This window comes from Zosterops lateralis (genome assembly GCF_965231275.1).
Source record: "Zosterops lateralis genome assembly, chromosome: 6".
Taxonomy (NCBI): Eukaryota; Metazoa; Chordata; class Aves; order Passeriformes; family Zosteropidae; genus Zosterops; species Zosterops lateralis.
This window is the reverse complement of record NC_139761.1, coordinates 36433565-36457861: the sequence shown is the minus strand read 5'-3', so window position 1 is coordinate 36457861 and position 24297 is coordinate 36433565. Positions and strand designations below refer to the sequence as shown.

General features: G+C 35.4%; 1 protein-coding gene across 4 annotated transcripts in view; it reads right to left on the bottom strand.

Annotated features, from left to right (window-relative positions):
* Positions 1-1154: 1154 nt before the first annotated feature.
* Positions 1155-24297, bottom strand: part of TTBK2 (tau tubulin kinase 2) — an 81407-nt gene continuing 58264 nt past the window's right edge. For 3 of the 4 annotated variants that reach the window (XM_083863136.1, XM_083863135.1, XM_083863137.1), the window contains 3 exons: positions 20856-21104; positions 9673-10937; positions 1155-8680 (listed from right to left, as the gene is read on the bottom strand). In XM_083863136.1, coding sequence (XP_083719262.1) covers positions 8212-8680; positions 9673-10937; positions 20856-21104 — 1983 coding nt within the window. In that variant the 3' untranslated portion in view covers positions 1155-8211. The remainder of the gene's footprint in view (positions 8681-9672; positions 10938-20855; positions 21105-24297) is intronic. The other variant, XM_083863138.1, reaches the window with a different exon arrangement.

Here is a 24297-nt window from a genome sequence, read left to right as displayed (position 1 = left end):
AAATGATGATTGTGTTGGGAGCACTGAAATCACATGCACCATTCAGAAGCCATGCCATTAAGTTTCTGGTTGTTCATAACAGAAGCTAAAACATAATTTTCTTGGGCTGTTACTGAGTAAATGAATTCCCAATTTGTTTCCTCTCCTGTGAAGCTATCTAGGCTATTTGTATAAATGACAAAAGCTAATGACCTGGTCATGAAGCTTAATGAAAATACTGCCAATGATTTGAACAAAGGCAGAGCTGGCTTTAAATTTGCCTGAATGCATGGCACAAAAATGGTAATACTGAGGAAGAGATCCAGGGTATTTTCTCCAATTCTTCTGGGCTCCCTTAAAAAACCTGTCCCACTGTGCAAAGAGCAGAGTATTTTCTGGTAGCATTGGACTGACATCCAGGCACACAAACCACAAATATAAATTGTGATGATTTTACACTCTACTTACGCTTAGTGTCATTAGAAAGAGAAATAAAAGGGTCTTGGAGGAAACTAGAGCAACTTGTAGCTTAACAGTTCATTTTCCCCATCGCACTCAGATTCAGTAACAACTTCCATTCATTCATTTCTCTGTTATCTGCTGCATAAGTTTATTGCACAGAGGGAGACAAGTCTCCTCAAGAGACTGTAAAAGCTCAGTGCCTACATCTGGACAGCTGATTATCCCCAAAAGAGGTCAATTATAGTGACCTCTGACTAAATAAAAAACTACAATTTTGAATGGAAAAATGTCATCAGCAGCTGGCTTTTCAGGACCACCATATTGTTACTTAAGTTGACCTGATCTGGCTGTGCATTTATTGTTTAGATGAATAGAGACAGAAGGGGTAAGAACAAATAGGAAGTCAGGTTTTTGAGGAGGCCCATTTGGATTTTTCTGTTATTAATATACAACGCATGAACCTACTACATCAGTTAAACTTCCATTGATCCAATCATTTCAATTTGCAATATGAACATTCATGTTGCAGTAGTACCAACACACGCTGGATTTTCTTGAAACAGAGAAAAAAATAATCACTGCTAAAGCACTTTATCCATTTAAATTACAGGGTCACAATAGTAAAAAACACTGAAAAATATTTCAGCTAAAGCTTTATAAGTTAATGAATCATTATAAAAACACAATCAAGAATTGAAGTTTTGCATGCTGAATGAATATTTTATTTAGAACCAGTTTATAAAAATAAAATACAAAATAATTTGAAAACAAAACTTAAACATTGTACAAAGCCTTGATATGGTACAAATGAGAAAATAAATAATTACAACTTTATGTACAAATGACCATTACAAGGGCATTAACTCTTTATGTTCTTGGGTGCCTGAGCAAACTTAAATGAAAAGAATGGCTTAGAAGATTTCCAAGGAGGGGAAGAGAACTACAATTACTGAGCAGGGGAATTTGAAGGACTCAACATTTGTCTTCCTCAATGGTAAAAAACAATCTTGGAACCACTTTCCACGTAATTTAATCATGCTGCAGACTTTACTCTTGAGTACTTGATTTTTTTATGGGGTGACAGCATTGTATTTTTAATTAATACACAGATTTAATTCTTTGTGGTATTGCCCAGAGATTTTAGATTAGCAGCCATTGGTTGGCCACTTCAAAAAGTCAGTACTTTTCTGAAGGCATTGCTGGTGATTTCCTTAATTTACAAGTTTGGATATTCATAGGAAAGCATTTGAAAATTGGCATCTGTTAGCACAAGCATTGCACCTTGAGTCTGGGCTGACTATAGAAAGTAAGTTAAAAGTTGGGCAAGAATTTCCAGTCTTGCTTTCTAGCCAATGAAAGTAAAGAGGATGCAGAGAATGCTGCTTGGCAACAAATCCAGATCTCCAGTCAGAGAAAATAGATGTGAAATTGCCAAAGAAATTCAAGAATCCTACTTCACTTTGTGTCAAACCTTGATGACCTTGCCTGCCATGCAGCAGATAAGGATTTAAAAGGATTTGAAGCCAGGCAGACCAAACTAATTACACTGCATCTCTTCGGTTCTGCTGTTACCGTAGGCCCTTTACATAAAAGGTCAAAGATCAAGTGTTCTCAAAACAAATATCAAATTAATTCCAGCTGAATTCCCACAGACACTTGTGGATGATCAGGACCTCACATGAGAAGCCCACTTGTGGTATTGTTTTAAAAGAGACCACATTGTACTCTTGACCAAAGCTGGCTCTCAACAGTAATTCTTACAGAAAAGGAGAGATCCAGAGGCATGTCATGTCATAATAATAGCTACAAAAAATAAGCATTTTCCAATTTAAAATACAGAAACTGCAAATTTTATATTTATAGAGTGAGTTTATCTTTTCAGTCCCTAATCAGGGAAAATAGCCTTAACAAAACAGGACCCTATACTGATTTTAATGAAGTTTCACCTGCACAAGAACAGCAAGAACCCCATGGGTCCAAGCTCTTCATGCAGAGGAGAAACAGGAGCACATAATTTGGGTTTCTCATTATTAGTGTTGAGAAAGAATGTGTTATCATCAATGGAGAGTAAAATCAGCCTACCTGTTCAAACTTGGATGGCAAGAGTCATTGCAAATGTAATACATCAGTCTTTGAAACAATGGACTCCTGTACATTTTTCCTTAGAAAACACAACCAAACAAAAACCCTTCCTTGAAGATATATATTTAAAAGCCTGATTATTTAAACCACATGAAAATGAGTGATAAAAACTTTTTGGCATTTGACAATATCTTAAGATAATTCTTGACAATTTTTATATAATCCAGGCTGACTTTATATCATTTCTCTTTCACAAATATTATGTGTAGGGAAAAGGAAGACTGGCTTCAAGCAGTCAGGTGAGGTATTCTTATGTGAGGTTTATGTGATTTGATTAGCTAAGTATGACCTATGCCTGTATTGCATGTAGTCAAACCTTGAACCTCACTTCCTTTTACCAGCATTTCTGGTAACCAAAAATTGTACTAATTACAACCAAAGATATTTGATCCAAAAGCAAAACAGCAAACAAACCCCATCAGTTCACTGCCTACTTGATTAGCTAAAGGAAATTGAATAAAATATTATGCTCTGTTCTATAAACTCCAGAAAGAGGAATCATAGGATCATCAAGGTGGGAAAACACCCCCAAGATCCAAGTTCGACTGCTAACCTAGCACTGCCATGTTCACCATCCAACAAGCACCAAAAGCCTTTACCAGTTGAAGAGAAAAATCATGGATAAACGTTAAGACCTTTATCCAGTCAACAGTTCTCTGACCATTCCCAAAAGTGGAAAAGCATACAGAGAATGCACCACAGGAATCTTGATGTTAACCTAAGCAGACCCTGACTCACTGAGAATGACAAGACAGACATGGCTCTTCACCTCACAGCATGAGTCCTGCATAAAAAAATCCATGTGTTATAGGCCTATAATGAGAAAGAGTTTGACTTTGAGCTCTCTTTTATTTTTCTATTCCTTTTCAGAGGACTACTCTCTCATTTAAGATATATATATAAATTGGAGGCACATATAATTTGTTTTCCATTAGACCCTTTTAAGAAATTGGAATAATCACATTCTTCTTACCAGAATTTATGCCTCTTAGTGTTCCATAAAAATGTTCAATTCATTACGGAAAAATTCTTTTTACAGGAAAAAGACTACTGTAAATCTGGCTTTATCTATATTCTCATTAAAGAGAAAAATAAATAATAAAAAAACCCCGCACAAAACCAACCAAACAACCAAAAAACCCCAAAAATTTAGAAGCATTGCAGTTAACCGTTGCATAAATGTTACTGCAATAAGAAGGACTTACAGGTATTTTGCCCAAGTAGAACTATAGGATCAGGCCTTGTAATATGAAAAAGACACAGAATCAGAATTAGGGCATAGGAACATTGCAGTAGATGAAAAGGAGATCAGAGTAAATCAAAGCAAAAGAGGCCTTGGCTCACTCTGCCAAAGTAATTCCAATGAACAGGATGGAATAGCTGAGACTCTTCCTATCTATATGTATATACACACATATGTATGTATGTATATATATATATATTTGTATATAATATAAAGTACTATATAAGTGTATATTTAGATACACTTATGTACAAATGTGTATTTATATATATATATATAATCAAAATTGTGTTTTCCCAGCAATAGTTAATACCATAATACTACAAATCATGGATGATTGAGCTCCAGCAAGTCTTTTTCAGATGAAAAATATTTCAAGCTATTTTTAAATATATAGGACCAAATCCTCTCTTATACATCAAGACTGTTTAGTGAGGTATGCAAGAAAGCTTGATCTCAAACATGCAGGCTTTAAGGAAAGAATATGTCCAGATTTCCCAAGACAGGATGTGGCTGGTGGCTGTAATGAATGCCTTGTGTCACACTGGGGTTTGCCTCCTGTATAATTATATATAATTAGCAGTTAAGACCTCATCTTGCTCCTGCCTTTGAGCAGTGAAATTTTCTACACTTATCAATCCTGCTCAAGCAGTAGATAAGTGCTTAGCATCATCAAACTTGCCAACATTGCTTGACTGTATCACACTTTCTATTACTCTAGCAGGGTTTTACCTAAGTAGTAACTGGCATTTGTAATTAATAAAGAGATTAATTATTATTGATTTTTGAGATTGAAACTTAGATTGATTTTACCATGCAATATTGTAGCACAAAAGTCTGTGTGAAATGTTTGGTGATTTCAAGTTCTATTTTAGTTTAAAGGCTTCATGCCTCAGTTTCTCTAAAAAATGCTCCTTTGCAATGCCCTCCAAAGAAATGGAGGCTTGAAGAAGACAAAGCAACAGCTCCTTGAATTTTATTATTTCCCAGCTAATATTCCTATATAAGCTGCTGTGTGCTATGCAGAGTAACTGTAGTCATTTTGTACAATGGAGAAAAATCTTCCCCGTCCCTGAAAATATGTTGCAGATAACCTGCCATAAACTATTCACACACACTCTGAACAAGGGTCACACACATGTACATTGGTGGTTTTCTGCAGAGCCATTTCCACATTCAAATACTGAGGCTTACAGAGTCCTTAGTGATTATATAGGCCCTCTAGAAATATTAAGCTAATATTTATGCATGAGTTGGTCAGCTGACCATTACTTAATAACATTAACTGATTGCTATGTTAGACTATAGTAAGCAATTCTGTAAACTTTTGGGAGAAGGGCATCAAGCAAGAAAAAAACTCAAGAAGAGCAGGTAGTTCAAGCTAAGTTATTCACAATTGCTCCTCTGTTCACATCTTCATGATTTTCTCCTTAGATCCTGTCGAATCCACAGCAAAAAAACAACTGGGGGTATACAGTCCTTTTACCTTTTTCATCATCAAAAGAAGCCTGTGTCATCAATCACAACTGATTTCTCTTTTTCTTTTTGGCATAGTTTACTAGTTTTACATTGGCAAATAGTTCAAGTACAAGTGATTTTCTACAGCATTGGTTTATTTTACATAGTAATGTCTAACAATGGACAAGCCTGTACTTTGGAGACAACATAAAATAGGTGTTATATTCTTTCTCACCTGTAAAGCAGTTACCGTTTCTGGATCCTGTTACACTAGAGAGAAAATACAAACACCTCAACTTCAGCATTTTCAGGCAAGGATGCATAAAGTTAGTACTTAGGAAAACTGACAATGTCACATAGGAATAAACTTACATGATGATAATAAATACTTTGCAGAAATAAGGAAAAATAATCAATGGGCTGCCACACCAGCTTAACAAATAATTCCAGCAAGTGCCCAGGACAAAAAACATCGCAATGTGACCAAATTCTTTTTTATGGTATATCATGTAGAAAACAGGACGGAAAAGATGGAATTTGTTGTTGTCACATTCATCCGTTAGGAATTCATAGACTGTCACTGTTCCTATATGACAAGTATTCACAATTAAGAACTCACATTATGAAACAAAAATGAGTAAGACCTATTCGTAATAAAAAATAAAAATACCTTTTGAGTCTTTGTTCTTTTTCCATATGCAAATGTGCACATGAAATTAGAAATAAAAAAAAAAAGAAAAAGCTGCAAGACAAAACATTGGCTGGTTGAGAAATCAGCAGTCCTTCCATTTTGTACCAAGGTATAAAGGCTATTAGAATTCGTGCATTCCAGATTTTTTTGGCAGGGGTAGGGGGAGAATAGAAGAGGTAAGTATATGAGAACTAACAGAAAGGGAACTGTATTATTTGTGGTCCATAAATTACAAATGAAAAACGAGGAAAAAAATGAGATTATATAAGCATATACATATATGTATATATAAATATTTATATTATATAATTTACCATGAGGACATGCAAATATTGGTATAGCACCTATTATACAATATAATACAAAGGAATAGGACTTTCCAATGGTACAGTTTCTTCAGAAAAAGCAGGTATACCCTACCTATTGCATTCATCTGTAGTGCTTGAAACCTGAATGAAATTAAGGTTCCACACTGTGCTACATTACATATGGGAAACAATATACATAGTCATAGTAAGAAAAGAAAAAAAATCAACATAGTCTGACAAAGCAAGTGAAATTCAGTGCAGCTCTAGGGCAGCTTTAATGCAGCATTAGAATGTATTAGCTCAGAGACAAAATATTCCCTTTTTAATCCAAAGGTATTCATTTGGCAGAGGTTAAATAAAAAAGCACAGATGCTGGCTGGAGAGGCATATGACTACAGCAAGCAGATCAGTAATTGACAAGTCTCCTATGCATCCAGAGTCCCCACAACAGAAATCATTAGGGAGGAGAGCTGGCTGCATCTTTCTCAGGCTTGTGTTGTTGTGTGTCCCTATTCTGACCCACTACGCTCTTCTGAATAGAGCAAAAGGTGCCATACTTTTCATTCCCTACTGAACTCCTGCAGAGCACAAGATGTTACCAACTAACTACCTAAAAAAGTTGGAGGAATTAAACACCATGGACTTTACTGAGAGTCAACAAAGTTTGGCTATCAAAAATACATTTGGGAAACAGAATGACAAGAATCCAATATAAAAAATATCTCAGATTTCTTTCTGTATATTTTGCTTTGATGATTAACATTCTTACCCAGATTTTGTAAGGGTGTTCAGTATATTTCTGTCATCCCTAACCTATCAAATTCACAAAGTAGACAATGTTCTCATCTCTGTTTCATCTTTCATGATTTTAGAAAACAAATGACCAAAAAAACAAATCTTGGTTGGTAATCATCTCTGCATTGTAAGATCTGTGGTTTAAGTGAACCATACCTAATGGAAAAACAAAAGTCAGCAGTAACAAAGGTTCTTTTTTTTTTAAGTTGAATTAAGGGGGTAAAGAAAGGTTCTTATTTTCTAAATTACATTGTATTTTACTGTAAATCTGCAACATCCAGTGAAGTGCATACATCTACTCCTTCCTCTCATTTCCTAGGAAGGAATGCTTTTCCAAGTTGTACCAAATGTGGTTTGAAGAACTCCACTATGACTCCCCCCAAAAAAGTATGATATAGAACTGAGAATCAGGTTCTTGAATCCTAATTACTGCTAAACAAATTTCTAAATAATATTGGTGCTAAATCATCTTGTCAAATATTTTTTTAAGTTTCATCAGTGTCAAGAAGGGGTAAGGTATATGATACTTTAGTAAAAAATCCGTGCCATGATAGGGGACAAAATGAGCACCCAGTGAGTGGAGCTCAAAATGGAAGAAATTTATAAGGTAGAAATATCATCTTCTAAACTGTGTGCTTTTTTGAAACTGCAAAGACATGCTTGAGCAGTACTTATCTCCCAAGTGGTGATGTCATTTTGGAAATAACTGTTTCAGGTTTTCTTACATACTCCTTTGAGTATGTAAGGCCTTAAATAATTAAGCCAAATCTTCTAACTAGGGAAGCTAAATACATCGAGATTAATACCATTCTAAAACACTCACCTTCAAGATACTTTTTCACTCTAAATACATTGCACCTCTTTGACTACCCAGTCACTCTTATCCTGGCCTCTACTTCCCATCTTGTGGATCTGCTTGCTGCCTGCTCTAAGGCAAAGCCTGGCCACTTATTTACACAGAATGCTTTCTCATGAATAGTTTACAATGGCTACTTTCTTTAAAATGTGCAGATTCAACACCTTTTTTTTTTTTAATACACTTTTTTTTTGATTATTTTTTTAAAATACACAGTACACAGACACAACATGCATCAGATTTAGGAGGAGACTTTATACCTGTCAAGGCCCAGTTCCTATCTGCTAAGCTTAGTAGTTGATTTGCTCTTTCCTGTGGAAGTCTTAGTGTTTGTGGAATGGTGGAAAGAACTGCCAGATCCTTTCAGACCATTCTTGCTTGTTTTGTTGCAGCAGTGCTCTTGTTGGCAAGACCTCCTAGAAGATGAGGAGCCTGAATGGCTAGGAGGTGATTTACTCCTCCCAAAATGTGGGGATGAACTCCTCTGATCATGATGGGACCTCCCAGCCCGGGATGGAGAAGAACTGGCAGTACGGGGTAAAGAAGAGCTCCTAGGGGAGGCACTGGGACTGCGGCGGGGGATGACAGGGCTCTTGGGGGGTGTTTTTGGACTATGTGGAGATCCTGGACTCTTACACTGGGTAGAACTCCTTTGTCTTTGAGATCCATTCTGCAGGATTTGAGCCAGACGAGAGATAAGATCTGAGTCCGAGCTGCTACTGCCTAGGACTCTGTATCTGCGCAACCTTAAGAAGAAACAAAGAAAGATTATTTCTATTTCCACCTATTCATTAAAATTCAAATAGAAACTCTGTATCACTAGAAACTAAGGAGAAGTTTGCATTGCCGAATAGAAACGTGGAGCTCAACTTTCCCACTAGGTAGAGGTGTTTGGATCTAGGCTTTGGCTTCTGTGTCATTCAGCTCAACACAGTATTTATATTTACATAAACTCACCCACATAAACAGCCTCACTGTTTGCAGGATAACTGAAATTTCCTGGTGGTGTTGGAAGAAGTGCACTGAAGAACAGTGCTACTGCTGTTGTTTCAGAGGGGTACATCCATTCCTGCACACTATCAGTACACTCCCATACACAATATTAAGGGATGACAAGGTCCACTGCAACTTCCTTCAAACGAATTTGAACTACTGTATCAAAATTATCCTTATCTTGGGAATGTAGACACTGATGCAACTAGATTGTGGTTGTCTGCATATAGATGTGGCAAAGTGAAGGTCTTCTAAAATTCACTCTCCCCTTCTTTAATTAGTTGGTTTACTTAGACATAATCTGAGCATAGTTAATTGACTCAATGTTTATGGCCGGAATCTCCAAATATTTACAATGTCTACATTAAGAACAGATTAATTTTGAAGGGGGCTGAATACAACAGTTCCTAACAATTTCAATGGGATTGTAAATAACTAGCAGTTCTGGAAAAGTGACCTCACTTAAAAAAAGTGTAAAGATTTTGTTATAGATTTCAAAATATTGAATACATATATATTGATGTCTTAGTTTTAACAGTGAACCAGGCTCACTCTTGTGTAACAGTTTCTCCTCATTCATTCTCCAACAATGTAAAGTTTCTCAGAGAATTGAAGCCCAGTAATTTTTAAAAAATTAGTTAAAGGATGGAAATTCTACAGGATTACATCCTGCACAGTAACTGCAGTCTCAAATCCATTTTTCCATTTTCCACCTGAAAATCTATTTCTATTTTCTCTCCATTACCTAGCTTCTACCCCAGGTCTAATAGGCGGTTTTCCTGGTGGTGGCCGAGGAAAGAACTGAGCTGAACTTGAACTGGTGACTTGATCAGTAGTTGCCCAAGACACTGGCCTTGGAATCTTGCTTTTTCTGGACTGAGGGCTGCTTGGAGATAAAGAGCTATCTTCATTCTGCTTGCTGAAATGAGAGTCCAGTGTCAATCTAGAAAATGAAGCTAAGACATCATCCTCAGAAAACGGTACTGGAGCAGCAGCCATTTTTTCCTCCAGTGACTTATCAGAGGCACTTGAGAGGTCACCAAGGAAAGACTTGAGCTGTCTCTTTTCCATAAGTAATTTGACCAAGTCTGTCTGATGGGCCTTTTTTAGAAGAAGCTTTTCCTTTGCAGAAACAGAAGAGGAATCTGACATTGAGTCTATCTCTTGTGCTAAAACTGGGATTCGACTCTGCCTGAATACAAAAGAAGATTTAACTGAGTCCTTCTTAGATCGATAAGAATTCTCATTTTCTGAAATGCAGTGGAGTAACTCTCCATTTCTGGGAGCATTTTTCTCTTTTTTATTCTCCTGCTGCAAAAAAGTAGTAAGGGCCACTTGGTGGCATTTCAAATCTTGGCTATGGACTTCCTCCTTATCAGAATGAAAACCATTTTCCTGAATGGTTGCTATTTTGCTTGCCTGTCTATTGACATGCGCATTACTAAGTTTTGAGGGAGACAATTCTGATGTTTTAGGTGCTGTGGACTTCAGACCCTCATCTTGGTTTGGCAACAAACAGACAGGTCTTGACTTGGATTCTTGAGCTGCTTCAGTATTTGTTAGAGGTTCTTCCCCTGCAGATTTTGAGTTTCCTGGCAAAGAATTCTGTTCTTTGCTTAGCATTTCAATAGCATCCTCAGAAACCACTGGAAGCCCTTCTTCTTCAGCCTCCTTCACAGGAATATTCCCAAGTTCTTTCTCTTCCTGTATCCCATTGTGTTCAGATAGGTCTTTTTGGTCACAGTCCAGGACACTGACAGATTCTTTGACAAGTCCTTCCCTGTCAAGCACCTCTTGGCTAATATTAAGTATCAAATCTGGTCTGTTGGCACTAGCTGGAAGTGCATCTTCTGTCCCAACCAAACCTGGCAAACTTTCCTTTGGAGAGGAAAGTTCCACGGTGTGTTCCACAGAGTGACCATCCTGCTCTCTTCTCTCTAGCTGGTGGCCGTAGTGAAAGCTCTCTGAAGCAGATTGTGTGGATGCCACTGAAGGTCTGGGTATTGTTATCTGCATTGGAAAATTAAAGAAAAAGCTGAGAAATTCAGGAATGTTATAAAAGTAACATCCTTTAAATAGCAGCTTTGGTTCCACATCTTCAAGATACATTATATAATGATTCCTATGAATCACAATGTTCAAATAATACCTAACTTCATAATGTAATGCAGATAATTAGAAAAAAAATAGTCTATCATCCTAAGACAGAAATATGTAACATGTAAAAACAAACATAATGTCAGTGAAAAATGTTGCAGTTAGCAAGTAACCTCTCTGAAAATGAAATCCAACATAACGGGCAGATTTTTTATTTATTTTACTTTAGTTTGAACACTTTTAGAATAAGTTGCACATAAATGTAAAATCTTTAACAAGTACACAGCAAAATTTTTAGATAAATACAGAAAACAAAGAATACAGTGATGTTTAGATTCACAAAGTCCATACTCATATTTTTGCCCAGAAAAAGAACTTTCCTGGGTATCCAATATTAATTATTACTTTTCCTACTGAAGCTTACGCCTCATTTTAACTAAGTAACCTGGTTAGGATATCTCCTTACCTAAAGTAACTAAGAAAATACTTAGACATCTAAATGCCCTAACAGGTCTGATCCGATAGATACATGTGAAGCACTCCTAAACCCTGTATATATCATTAAGTCAGATTGCCTTTGAAAAACAGTTGGTTATGATGAGTGCTGTCTCTGGCACACAGCTTAATTGTTAGAGTACATGTCCAGGAAATGGGAAACCTGCTTTCATGTCCCTCCCTACTTGAAGGACATAAACTCACTTCCTCCAGTTCCCATCAAGTAGGGAAAAAACTCAAATGGAGTTATTTCTCACCTTCCCCTTGAAGACAGGCCACTATCCAGTCGCAAACACAAGAATCATGATGGGAGAGGGTGAGAGAGCACATACACAAGAGAGAGCACATACACAAGTTTTGCTCTGGGGACGTGGGAGGAATGCACTCTCCTGTGAAGAGGCTTATATATATTGGATGGAGTAAGTTGGTGTAAACAGTAAAAAGAAAATTTAAAAATCAAGGGGATACCTTTTACATCTTTCTCTACATGGACAGAGAGTTCAGCTGTTTTTCTTTCTATTCTATAGCCTCATGAATCTGACACAATCTGTACTCAACAGAAAGTGGAAACTGGAGTCTGAGTTTGGTTAAAAACACTTTCTTGATGCACAGCTGGTAGAAGACAACCAGTGAAGTGTTGCTAGGATTATACTATGTTACAATACAGATTTTACTTGCTTTTGTTACAGGAATTATATACAGTGCTGAACTTACTGTGCTTGTGCAAAAGCTAGTACATTGGTAGTACTGGCAATAGAAACCAAACTAAACTAAAGGGGGAAAGAAATAACAAAAAAACCAACCAACTAAACACCTAAAAAACGCCACAGAGACCTGCAGTAAGAGTCTACCTTTTCTCTCCTTTATAATTTGTTTTCAAAGTTGGGCCAATACAGTCCTCTATGTTTGCCAAATTAAAATGGTACATTGAGCAAAAATCTGAAGTAACTCAGTTTTGGCAAAAGTTCTCCTCATCTCCTCTTACTCTCAGTCCGGGTTCTTTCATATGAAACAGGGCAGCTGTCCCATTGCTTTTCATACATATGTAGAAACTTGCCCTAAGACAACACATCTCCAAGGACTTGGTTTCATATGACAGAGAAACTTATTTTGGCCTGTCAGCTCATTCAAAAATTCTCATCTACAAGCTGGGTAAAAGTGTTTCAGGAAATTTTAATGCAATATTGTCCTTGGAAGAGCAGGTTCAAATTTTGGAGAGATCACTTGGGTATTTGCTGTCCACTGAGCTCTGTCTTCAGCTTGTTTCAATACCTTGTTCTCCAGGGCTGCAGATGTATCTCAAAAGTAAAGACATGTAAAATATTTCCTTTTCCAAACTTTTCACTGGATGAGCTAGTCTAGTTGCCAATTCAAATAACTCAGGATTAAAACACCAGAGTTGCCTTCCACCTACCTGAAGGATGACTTCCCTTAGAATAGCATGATCCTGGTGAACTCTCAACTTACAAAGGCAAGACAACCTTAGGTATTTGCTTTCAGAAGGATATTTATCTATTTGATATATTTCCAGAAGAACTTCAACTGCATTTAAATCCTCCTTTGCTCAAATATGTTTACATGAAAACTCTGTTTTTCTTGTGACACTTCTCTCACACATCAATTCTTTGCTAGAAGAAAGCAGCTCTGAAGTTAATTTACATTTTTCAACAGACTTCATGTCCTTCGCCACGTCTGGAGAGAGAATTTTCTAGTCTTTCAGGCAGATCTACAAGATTTAACCCTTACATTCAAGAAAGAGAAGAGTAGGCTAGTTGAACCACCTACAACCAAATAGGCAGGAGCTATAAGCAAAAAAGAAATACTGAATAAATGGAGAAAAGAAAAGGACTAAGTATCAGTAAAGGCCCAGTACTACTGAGTAATTGATATTTTCAGAAATGGCTTTTTGAACACATATATTACTTTCTTGATTTGTATTCACTAACAAACAAAAGTTTGTTTTCTCACATGGTCAATGAACCTCTTATTAGTCTTCTCAAAGCACAAGAACTGGATCATATCCCTGCTGGGCTTGACATTTTACCTATATTAGAGAAATTTAAATGGGTAACCATAAATGGTCCTCATATTTTTTATTTCTTGTGCCACTAAATACACTCTTATCCTGTGCAAATTTTTATGTTTAATCATGCCAGTTACAGAAAATACTAAACCTCAGGAACAAAGATTACAATTCATCTAAGAAGTCAAATATGAGGAATACAAGTTACAATCCTACGTTTCAGCTCACTATGATAACTAGTTTATAACACTGATTATTGCAATTCCCATATTTCAACAGGTGTTATGTGATACAACAAATGACTAAAAATGGCTGACACAATATATGGAACAATGAATTCGAAGTTCTCCTTTCACTCCAAAATATTTGAATGAAATTACCACCACCATAGCCTCAAATATTTTGGCCTTCTCTAAGTAATTTCCAAATTCCTTTCTGTTTTCTCAAATTCACACTTGAAACAAGATGAGAAATTATCCTGCATTTCTTCAAGAAATTTTACGTGACAATGAGTGGGATCTCAAGAAGGAAAAAGAACTAAACAACAAAATAAATATCTCTCAGACATCCTTTAGGACATCTGGTAAACTTTCCTTCTTTTAAAGCTTTGACAAGCTGCAATAGTAAGTGATATGCTTGCATGAATGCTTCTGTGTATATATACACAGCGGAATTGTAGAGGAATGAAATACTGAGTTTAGGTCTGCAAAGTTGCTAAGTCTGAAAGACATAAAGCTGTGAATATGGATTATTGTACAATATCAGCAATAGCTTCTTCCTTGCACTCATGGTGCCTGATACTTCTGCACGTGAAATGCTGTCAGGACTTCAGGCTTCTTAGAAACATGCAATACAGATTTGTTTCTGCTAATCCTTTCATTATTTGTAATTTCTTGTAGTAACACACTATCATTATACTACTGGACATTCTGAAGACACTCCACCTAATCAGTTTACTCTTCAGAACATCTTTCCTACCTTAGTAAACCTTGAAGCTTTTGTATCCACGAGAACAAATCCCATGTACCTTTTTTCTTTGCCCTGCTTCTTTTTCACCCATGGTTAGCTCTGTAACCAGCAGGAATACAACCAATGTTAGTACAAGTCTGCAAGTTTGGCAAGACCAAAAAAATCTCCCTAAATCTTTCCAGTTCACCAGCCTCCTCTTACTTCATGAGGTTTTTTTTACTTACATCCCTTAATTTCTATTTCCTTGCACAACATTATGCCTCTGCAAAGAAATTTGAACTGCAGGTTGCATGAAAGTGCCAAGTGTAGTGTCCTGTAATTAACTGCAAGTGCCATTCTCATATGAGTAAACCACTGCTATGCTTTACATCTTCGGAGACATCTCACAGCTTCCTGTTCAAAACAGACCTGCTTCCCAAAATCATGCCTACCTACTACTATCACTCCTATTGACTTTCTAGAGTGTAATCCCTTGTATCTCTTACATTCCATTCCCAGATTAAGCTCACAGCAGGGAAGTTAAAGAAAATTAATTATAAGTTTACTAAAATGTATTGGCCATTTCTACAAAAAGACTAATATGGGGATAAACAGGAGAAATACATGGCTGTACTTCAGTATTACAGAACATCAGACTAGAGATGATTACAAATTTTGATACCCTTTCAATAGCCCCATGTATATAGTACTGCAAGCACTGCAGGCATTTGTAGGAACTCCTGGTCATCAGGACACCATCATCTTTTTGGTAAAAACTCGCATGTGGCAGGCCTTAATCCCAGACTAAAGGTAAGTAACATATGAAGATTTTTTAATATCTACCTGACAAGAGGCACATGTTGCTCTCCACAGCTCTTCAGATTTATTATTTCTTCTATAATGTTAATTTTGGCATTGATTTACATGGAGGTTGCGAGAAATGGGAAGAGGATGGAATAAGATGCAGAGCTATAAATGTACAACTGTGTTTCCAAATTCTCTAATGTGATAGGGAGCTTTTGAGGATAAAGAACATAGAGATCTACAGTCTTTCTCTAAGGCTTATTAGCCATGGCCTAACTTCTGAATTCTTTAAACATCTTCCATTTTCAGTTATTCCTATGCCACTTATCAGATTTTTTTTTTTTTGTTATAACATAAAACTATATCCTCAAATACTCAATAGAGTAAATATTGATTGCTATAAAAAAAGTATCTTTAATAGCTTTTAGACAATGACTGTGACTGTAAATAAGTGGCTAATTAGTTTGGTAACATGACTAAAACAAGTACTCAGTCAATTTGAAATTAACTCTATATAATAAGCAGCATAAACCAGTTGAAAAACATTCCTGAAATTTACTGCTAAAATGGAAAGCAGAGGTACTTACAGACTATTACTTCGTAACGCTCACATAATACTTCTGTGATACTGCTATTAAAATGGTCAGTATTGTATTATTTTTCTTGAGTTCCACAGAAATAGTTCTTTTCAAACAAAGAAAACATTAATTTGCCTTAATGCACACTTCAGAGGTGTGAAGGTTTTTTCTGTAATTACAGTTGCACTAGAATCATATGTGATTTTAATAATAGAAAAAAAATATTTGAAGAAATAAATATATCTAATAGATTACCTTATGGATGATACTATAGTCATTATGTACACTTATCTACAGGCATAATATTAATTATATTAATTAGATCAATTATAACTTAATTACATGAGAAATAGTTATTAGTCATTATGTTCTGAATTGTAACCACCTATTTATTTCAAGATGATTATAGTATGAAGTGTCATCATGGAAACAATTGTTGATCCCAGAGTTAATCAGCTCTCCACGGGAAATCCCACAGACCACTTAGCTTTCCTGAAACATTGTTAGTTATTTTATGCTAATGAAACTATGATGTTAGAAAAATGTAATAAATCACACGTGTTTTGTATAGGATTGGCATTTTAAAAGAATAATTTTGAAAAAAAAGAAAAACTGTAACTTCAAGTACAGAAAAGAATAGCTGAAACCTATGGTTTCCAATTTTGGGAATCTTAAATGCACTGCTGATGCCAGAGAACACAAACATTTAAAACAATTATAACTTCATATATGTTTGGGGTTTTTTGACTCAATGTATGTTGATGTGATTACCAAGGCTAATTCATTGTCCAGACTTTCATGACTTTTCTATTGCTTCTAGTAGAGAAATCTGCAGAAGCAGAATGGCCAAGAATGGTTCTGTCACTAGAAATGGAAATGTTCTCTACAGCAATACACTATTTGGAAAAAAAATTGACTCATGATGAATATGCCTGAAGAATTTCCTTTAGACAAAAGACTGTCCTGAAACGGCAGCAATTAGATTTCTCTGTATCAAGCAATTTCACCTGTCACTTGGATAAACGTAACAAATAAAATTTTTACTTGTTTGCATTACAAAAAGAGTATATAGAAGAAAATTCTTCTAGAAACATCATTATCAACATAAGATCCAGTTGCTTAAAAGAATATGAGTAGGCCACACTAAATTTTATTGAAGAAGTAACAGTTATTAACAATTACCCTGTCATGAACGAGATGGTACAACATCTCTACATTTTTCCTACTTAATAAAATCAAATCTACTGTGTATGAAACAGTTCTAGAAGCTACAAATTCTATTAACTCCTTGAATTTGTGCCTAGATTAAAACAGGGAAGAACGTAACTTAAACCTCATGCTGACTCAATATAGTTTCATCAAGATAGGTAGAAAGAAGCATAACAATTCTGTAAAATCTGAAATTAGAACCCTTTTTCTACAGAAAAATTATGGCTTTAACCATGGCAAGAGTAAAAAGACAGACTCACTGAACAGAGAAAACCTGTTCCCTCTTTTCTTTCTAAAAATATATCTATTTGATAATGTGCCATGCCTTGAAAATGAAGTTTGGAAGAGGATTTTGGACATATGTATCCCTTCACGATATTTTAAATTCTAAACTAGAGTGTTAACTAGCTGAGTTTTATAGTAATCCTACCATACATACCAAGTTAACATCACTGACAAATTTAAAAAGAACCTTTTGGGGTTTTGTTTATTTGTGGTTCTAAAAAAGATTGTTAAATGTGAAAACCAATGTAAATTTCATTTTCTTGCTATTGCAGACTAGTGAAACCTCCTAAAACTACTTCATTAAAAAAAGAAAAATTTACAACAGTTATATGCACTCCTGGCTCATAAACCTGAAACATGTTAAATAAAAAAACAATTATAAGGGATATTCATTCCTTCTCTAAGTAAACCTTGAACACATCAAGAAGTCTTACCTTATTCTTCTATAGGTCCCTGGATTCCTTAAAAATTAAGGTAAATTTTTCTACTCAGACCAGTATATTATTTCTCATCTCGGATATGAATATGAAAGTAATTGCATTTCCATAGCTTCTTGTGTGGCAAAATTTCAGAGCATTTTCTTACTAATTATATAGGTATATAATTACAAAATATTTTTAAAATATTCCAGTAAGGTAGAAATTTGAGAAATTTAAGACAGAAGAGAAAATATTTGTATAAGTGCCAACTAATTCTAATTCCTTAACCTGAGAGACACAGATTATCCTTCCATAACAAAATGAATAACCATAAAATAATTTAAATTAAAATTAATTAATTAAGCACACTGAAAAAAGAAAATACACCTGAATGACAGACAAAACTGGTATCCACCTTTGTTAAGGGCTGTATCATATTGTAGAGCAGCCAGTTTAGCAGTATTCTAAATTGCTGCAGTGGCTAGAAGAGGTGTTCACTATCTTATTGCAGAATTAGAGCTGAGAAACCAGAGATAAAAATCTGAGAACACTGATCTTGATTGTTTCTAAAGACACAGCTACACATTCAGCACTACAACTACTTAAGCAGTATCTTCACACACAGCCCTGGCCAGTAGTTGCTGCACTCATGTCACCTTTACCTTGACCTCACACAACACCCATTGCAGCTCTATAAATGAGCAGAGAATTCATCTGGTTGAAAAATTCACAGAAAGAAAGAAAAAGGTTAGGTTTCAAGAGGATTTTCTGTACAATTTGACCATGCTGTAGATGAGAAGGATACTAATAGCACTCCAGACACACTCTTCATGCCCAAATACAAAGAATTCATGGCTTTTTATAAGCTGTAATGCTGCCACACTCTTTTCTTTATGCTGCAAGTTGAGTAACTAAGGAGAGCTGAAGCAAAACACTCCAATTCTCTTTTCATTATTTATGTATGGCAAGACAGGAGTCCTCTATTGAACAAATATAGACCGACCTACATCCTATGGCCTCTCTGCACTAGTGAGCAGAGAATATACAGAGATTTCCTGACCTCCTCTATCTGGTACCAAAGTACAGGAATATAGGTTAGAATTCCTGAACTTTCATTCATCAAAAATCTGGAAAGAAAGTTGATTTGCTTGATTTCAGAAACAAATGTATAATTTCTTATTTTTTAATACATGAAATTAAATTCAACAGTACACATCCCTGACCTCTGTAATGCATTAGTTCTGAATGATGAACCAAATTGCAGACAGCAGGAAAGATGTGAAAATATATTCAGTATCAAATATTTATACAGATTAACACAAATGACATTAAAATTCTTTTAAATATTTAAAATAGGTCAAAAAAGAAGGACTTGCAAAAGTTTTTGAATTCTTCAGTGAGCCATGAAGTACATGAGGCTTTCATTGTTGGAATGAACTGAACAATCACGTGCTTTTTTCCAGAGGAAATGACAAATTAGAAATTCTTAACACAGTTAGGACTTTCAAATCATAGCTCAAAAAATAACACAGCAGTCCAACACTGACTGGCTAAAAGGAAAGAAGAGGCTTAATGCTCACTCCACTAAGTAGCAGTACCTGGCATAATGCCAGGTCTTCTTCACATGACATCACTTTGCAGTCCTTATTAATATTGCAGCTGTATTTATTTTTTGGGTAGTAAGGAAGCCAGGGAAGACCCTCTGTACCAACTTGCACATTTTACTGTTTGCTAATTACGCCTGCAATAGATTCTGATTGAAAAACTTAATTTGTAGCTACACAGACTAGACAAAAAAAAAAAAAAAAAAAAAAAAAAAAAAAAAAAAAAAAAAAGGTAGGTAATTTTGCATCCTAGGATACAAATCAATGCTGAAAAATGCTTAACTCATAATGAGTTCATTTGTCCAAGGTCCCTTGAGGTAGTCAATATGTTAGCCATCATGAAGAACATGGTATTTTGGTATCCCATCACATTCACAATCATGTACATTGGGAGGTACTGTTTGTTTTTATACATCAAGCACTGAAATTTATTTTTTTATATCCAGCTGAAAAACAGTCAGGAGTTTGCCTTGCTATCACACACCAATGATCCTATGGAATTTGGAAAGTAGCAAAGGTTGATGGATTACTTTTAATATAAATACTCCTGTTCATTCTTCACTGAAAAAGGAAAACCATCTGCAACGTAGAACTATTTATACTGAAAAATACATTGGAAATGAAAGGCAACACAAAATATGATCCAAATGAAATAATAATGGTAAAATGATGATGATATGTTAGTCTTATGCATTAATGCTATGTCATACTGCTTTACCCAACAATGCAAAAACATGCTACTTAGCAAATCTCAACATTTTTGTAACTAAATTACTTTACTTTGATTGTGATTGCAAGCTTTCATCTTTCATATTGAAATGAAACTGGAAATACAAAGCTATAAAAAGTTCCCTTTCTCTAGTGATATTTTTCATTACCTGTTACCCCTGATAATTGCCATCTTTATTTTATAAGTATATAAATGCAGGGGAAAAATTTATTATTTGCTAATTTCCAAAGAAACAATCTGACTATTTCTAGATCCCTTTTTTTCATATTAAAATCATTTAGGATAGTCCAAATTTTAATATGTGTTCCCAATCTGAAATTCAGCTGGTACTGTGATTATAGGAACACATTATTCTTAGTTTTAAGTATTTTTTTTTCTCTAGATTTTATAACCCTATTTTCTTTCAAGAGAAAAACCTTTGAGGAACTGAATCTGTCTTCCAGAACATCCGGAGATGCTTTGCACTCCAGATCTTAACCTGAATAACAGCTCTTTAAATATTTTCCTCTTCAAAGCAGGACAATGTATCTTCCTCACAGAGTATTCCCAACTCTATTCCTGGAAAAGATCCATTGTTACTCCCCAACTTGATCTTTCAAAACATTTTTAGGATGCTGTGTATAGCAGTATGACTAGCATATGCCTACTACCAGACTGTGCAGAGCAACTGAAAATATTAGACTTTGCAGATGACTGCTACAATGCAGTCACTTCTATGAAGACAAGGCTTATTCACCTGCTCAGGTTGTGCTTTTGAGATGCGAATGACAGGGGGGAACTTGTTGCCACAGGGAATGACAGGAAGCTGCCTACGACCAGTTGAGCGGGAGGAAGAGGAGTGGCTCTCAGCTGACTGACTCCTAGGTAAACCAGCCTCCCTCAGAGGGTCCAAGTGGATGGATAGATAGGCTATAGGGCTCATGGTGCGGAGGATGGGACTTGAAATTCTTGGAGTGGAGAAATGCAGCATATGACATGAGTTGAGCTGTGAGAACAACATGGCAGGGAAGAAAATAAGGTTGACTATATTTTAATAATTCTTGTTTATGTCTTGCCTACATGCATTCCCTCAAAAATCATATTCACAACTCCCTAAGAGGCTGAAAGTTCATAATTTAAGAGGTGTCTTAAGTCTAATCTTCACATTTTCCATCATCCATTTTCAAAAAACTAATATCAGAATCAAGAGTAACCATAATTTCTCTAGCTGGCCTTTTCTTTCACTCAGTCCTAGAATCATAGGATCATTGAGATTGGAAAATAAAATCAGATTCTTTAAGTCCAACCATTGCAACTATTATAACTCACCAGTAACAATCTAGGGTAAATTTAATAAACTAACACAGTTTGAAGGACATGGTGACCATCAGTTGATAATTGACTGATCCTTTCAAACCCTTAGCACATCCACACATCATATCTGTGTTTCTGAGGTTATTACATTAATAGCATATACACCCATTGAGAGGTTTACAGCTGTGCCAGTAGCAGCATACATTAAGAACTCCATTAAGAACCTTACAGGATTAATCAGTAAGGTTAATACTAAACAATTCTGACGAAATTTCTCAAATATGGGACCAAACTAGGAAGAGACACTGGCCTGGAGAATCAAGGAACAATTGCTTCATCTTGAACTACATTAATTCAAGCATTTAAATAAGAGGTAATAAAAAAGAATAGGAACCGTAAAGTCTTCCAAACTATTAATTTTAGACAAAGTACATTTTTAAATTGCTTATTGATGATTCTAATAAACCTATAGCTTTGATATACAAAGCTAAAATCAACTGGTTTTTTGCAAGACCTTTTCCAGCACTGAATAAATATCTGATGGTGACACTTTTAAATATCTGTAAATGAGATTGCTATACATAGTTTGCAACTCTTTGTTCCAATTACAGTTAGAGAAAACTATGAAGAGTAGAGATAAGGAAATTTTCTGCAAGCTTCATGCTTCATGAAGATGACTTTTTGTTTCCTACCATGATATTTGCAATTCTAACCTATATCCTTTGGAAAGCAAGAGCATCTAGCAAGCATTTCCATTTCTAAGGAAAAGGTACCTTTTAATTGCGTCAATACTAAAGCTTCAGTTCCCACAATGCATACTGACTTGCAATTGGAAAAAAAAAGTATTTCCAGTGTATCATAAAAGCAGCAAATGAGAATACAAGGCACATGAAAATTAAATTACTTACAACTCAGAAATAAATAGAAATTTAAGAACAAGCTTCTGATAAAGCATAATAGTAACTTGACTTACAAAATTTCCATTTCAGCAATATTTCTAAATAATAAAAATAGATTCACAATAAACTCTCTTATATAACACACACACACAGAGATATACATCTACACGAATTTGTGTTGTCAGCCAAGTGGGACCAAAGCAAACTATTGTTTAACTTAAACTGAAGATGGAAAGAGCTGTTACATGTTTAATTACTTCAAATCCATTATTTCTTATTTACTGAAATATCTGCTTGACAAATACATGTTGCAAGGTTTTGTGCATGCACTGTACGGAGTTCTTTGCAATTCAATACAAACACAGAAAATTAATGAGGTTGTGGGTCCACAACATGGAAAGCCCAGCTCCAGCCAATTAGTACCAGGTGTAGGAAAAGAAAACTAGAGCTGTATGATGCAAAGTACTGCTCCAGTATAAATCCACTGTTATTGTAGATCAACTCCAATTCTTTTGACCAATTAGCTTCATACCAGTAGATATTACAGCAAATCACACACTGTCTGTCCTGCAGCCAAAATCAACATTAAAGCCACTACTAAAGCATAAAGTCAGCACATATACCCTTAGCATGCTCTGAGTAGTTCAACAGATATGTGACCATGTGCCCACAACTAAGCCAGGTCAAACTGGTCTTTGCTGGTAGCACACAGAATCTGTATTACAACTGGAAAACCAAGACTGGTAACATGAAAAATACTTCTCTTACCTGCAGGCCTTTTTTCATAATAGATAGCAAAATTTGCTGTAATTTTTTATGCTTGAGACTTTCTCACCCCCAAGCCAATAGCTTATACATTTTTCTCTCTTATTTTTTGAGTTCCAGATTTCTTTCTTAACTGGTGCAACTTTACATTTTTAATAGAATGCTGATGCTGTGTATAACAGGTGAGAAGTGACATTATCAACAATTACAGGAAGTCCACATATGCCCACAATTTCAGGAAGAATATTTATCTACAAATGAAGGACTGTAGACCAGAAATTTCTTTCCCTCAGGAGAAAATAAAATTATGGGTGAGTGTATGAAATATTAGTTTCTCATACAGAAACATCCATGCTACTACTTACTAAAATAGTGAGCAATACAGCCCTGAAAGAAATAAAGAACAAAGAATAATCATCAAAGTAAAAAGAAAATATTAAAAAAAAATACTTGACTTATGATAGGAGAACTATTTTATTCATTCACCACTGAAGTAATTGCTTGTGTATTTAACAAACCTATCAGAATAAGCCCAAAAAGCAAAAGCTTATTTTCTTCTAAGTGACAATGAAGCAAGTCAGTAGAAATCCATATGGGAGGTATATTTATAAGCATGATGATCACGAATGGTGGCATGTCCTAGAGTTTCAAGCTGTTTGAAATGAGTGAACTATATTTCAGTAATTATATTGAGCTTCTATACTACTGTAATTTCAACATCTGTTTTTAACCCCTTTTAGTAACACACATTTGATTTATAGTCCTAAAATTAACATTCTTGGATCCAAGCCTGCTCTTAGTAACTGGTGCAATATAATTAAATCAGCAGAAAAGTAAAGTATGACCTTTGCCTATTATTTTTATTGCCAGGAAGGTGCTACCTAGAAAAATTACTAAAGAGCAAGAACATCTGATGCACAATCAAGGATCACATTGAAAAAACAGTTTCAGGGTAAGTACTCTAAAGAAGAAAGGAAAGGACTCTACCAAACAGCTCCCTAAGGTCACCAGGACTTTAGAACAGAGAGAATAACAGTAAGAAGAGGCATATACACACATTTGCTCCCAGTGAAGTGACAAGAACACTCACCTGTAAGAACTATGTTCTAGTACCCATCTTAGGGAATATTTAAGTATCCTTTATTAAGTGGAATACATCAATGAAAGACAAGGAAAAACTCACCCTGAAATAGCCTCTTGGGCTTTGTGTGGCTTTCAAGG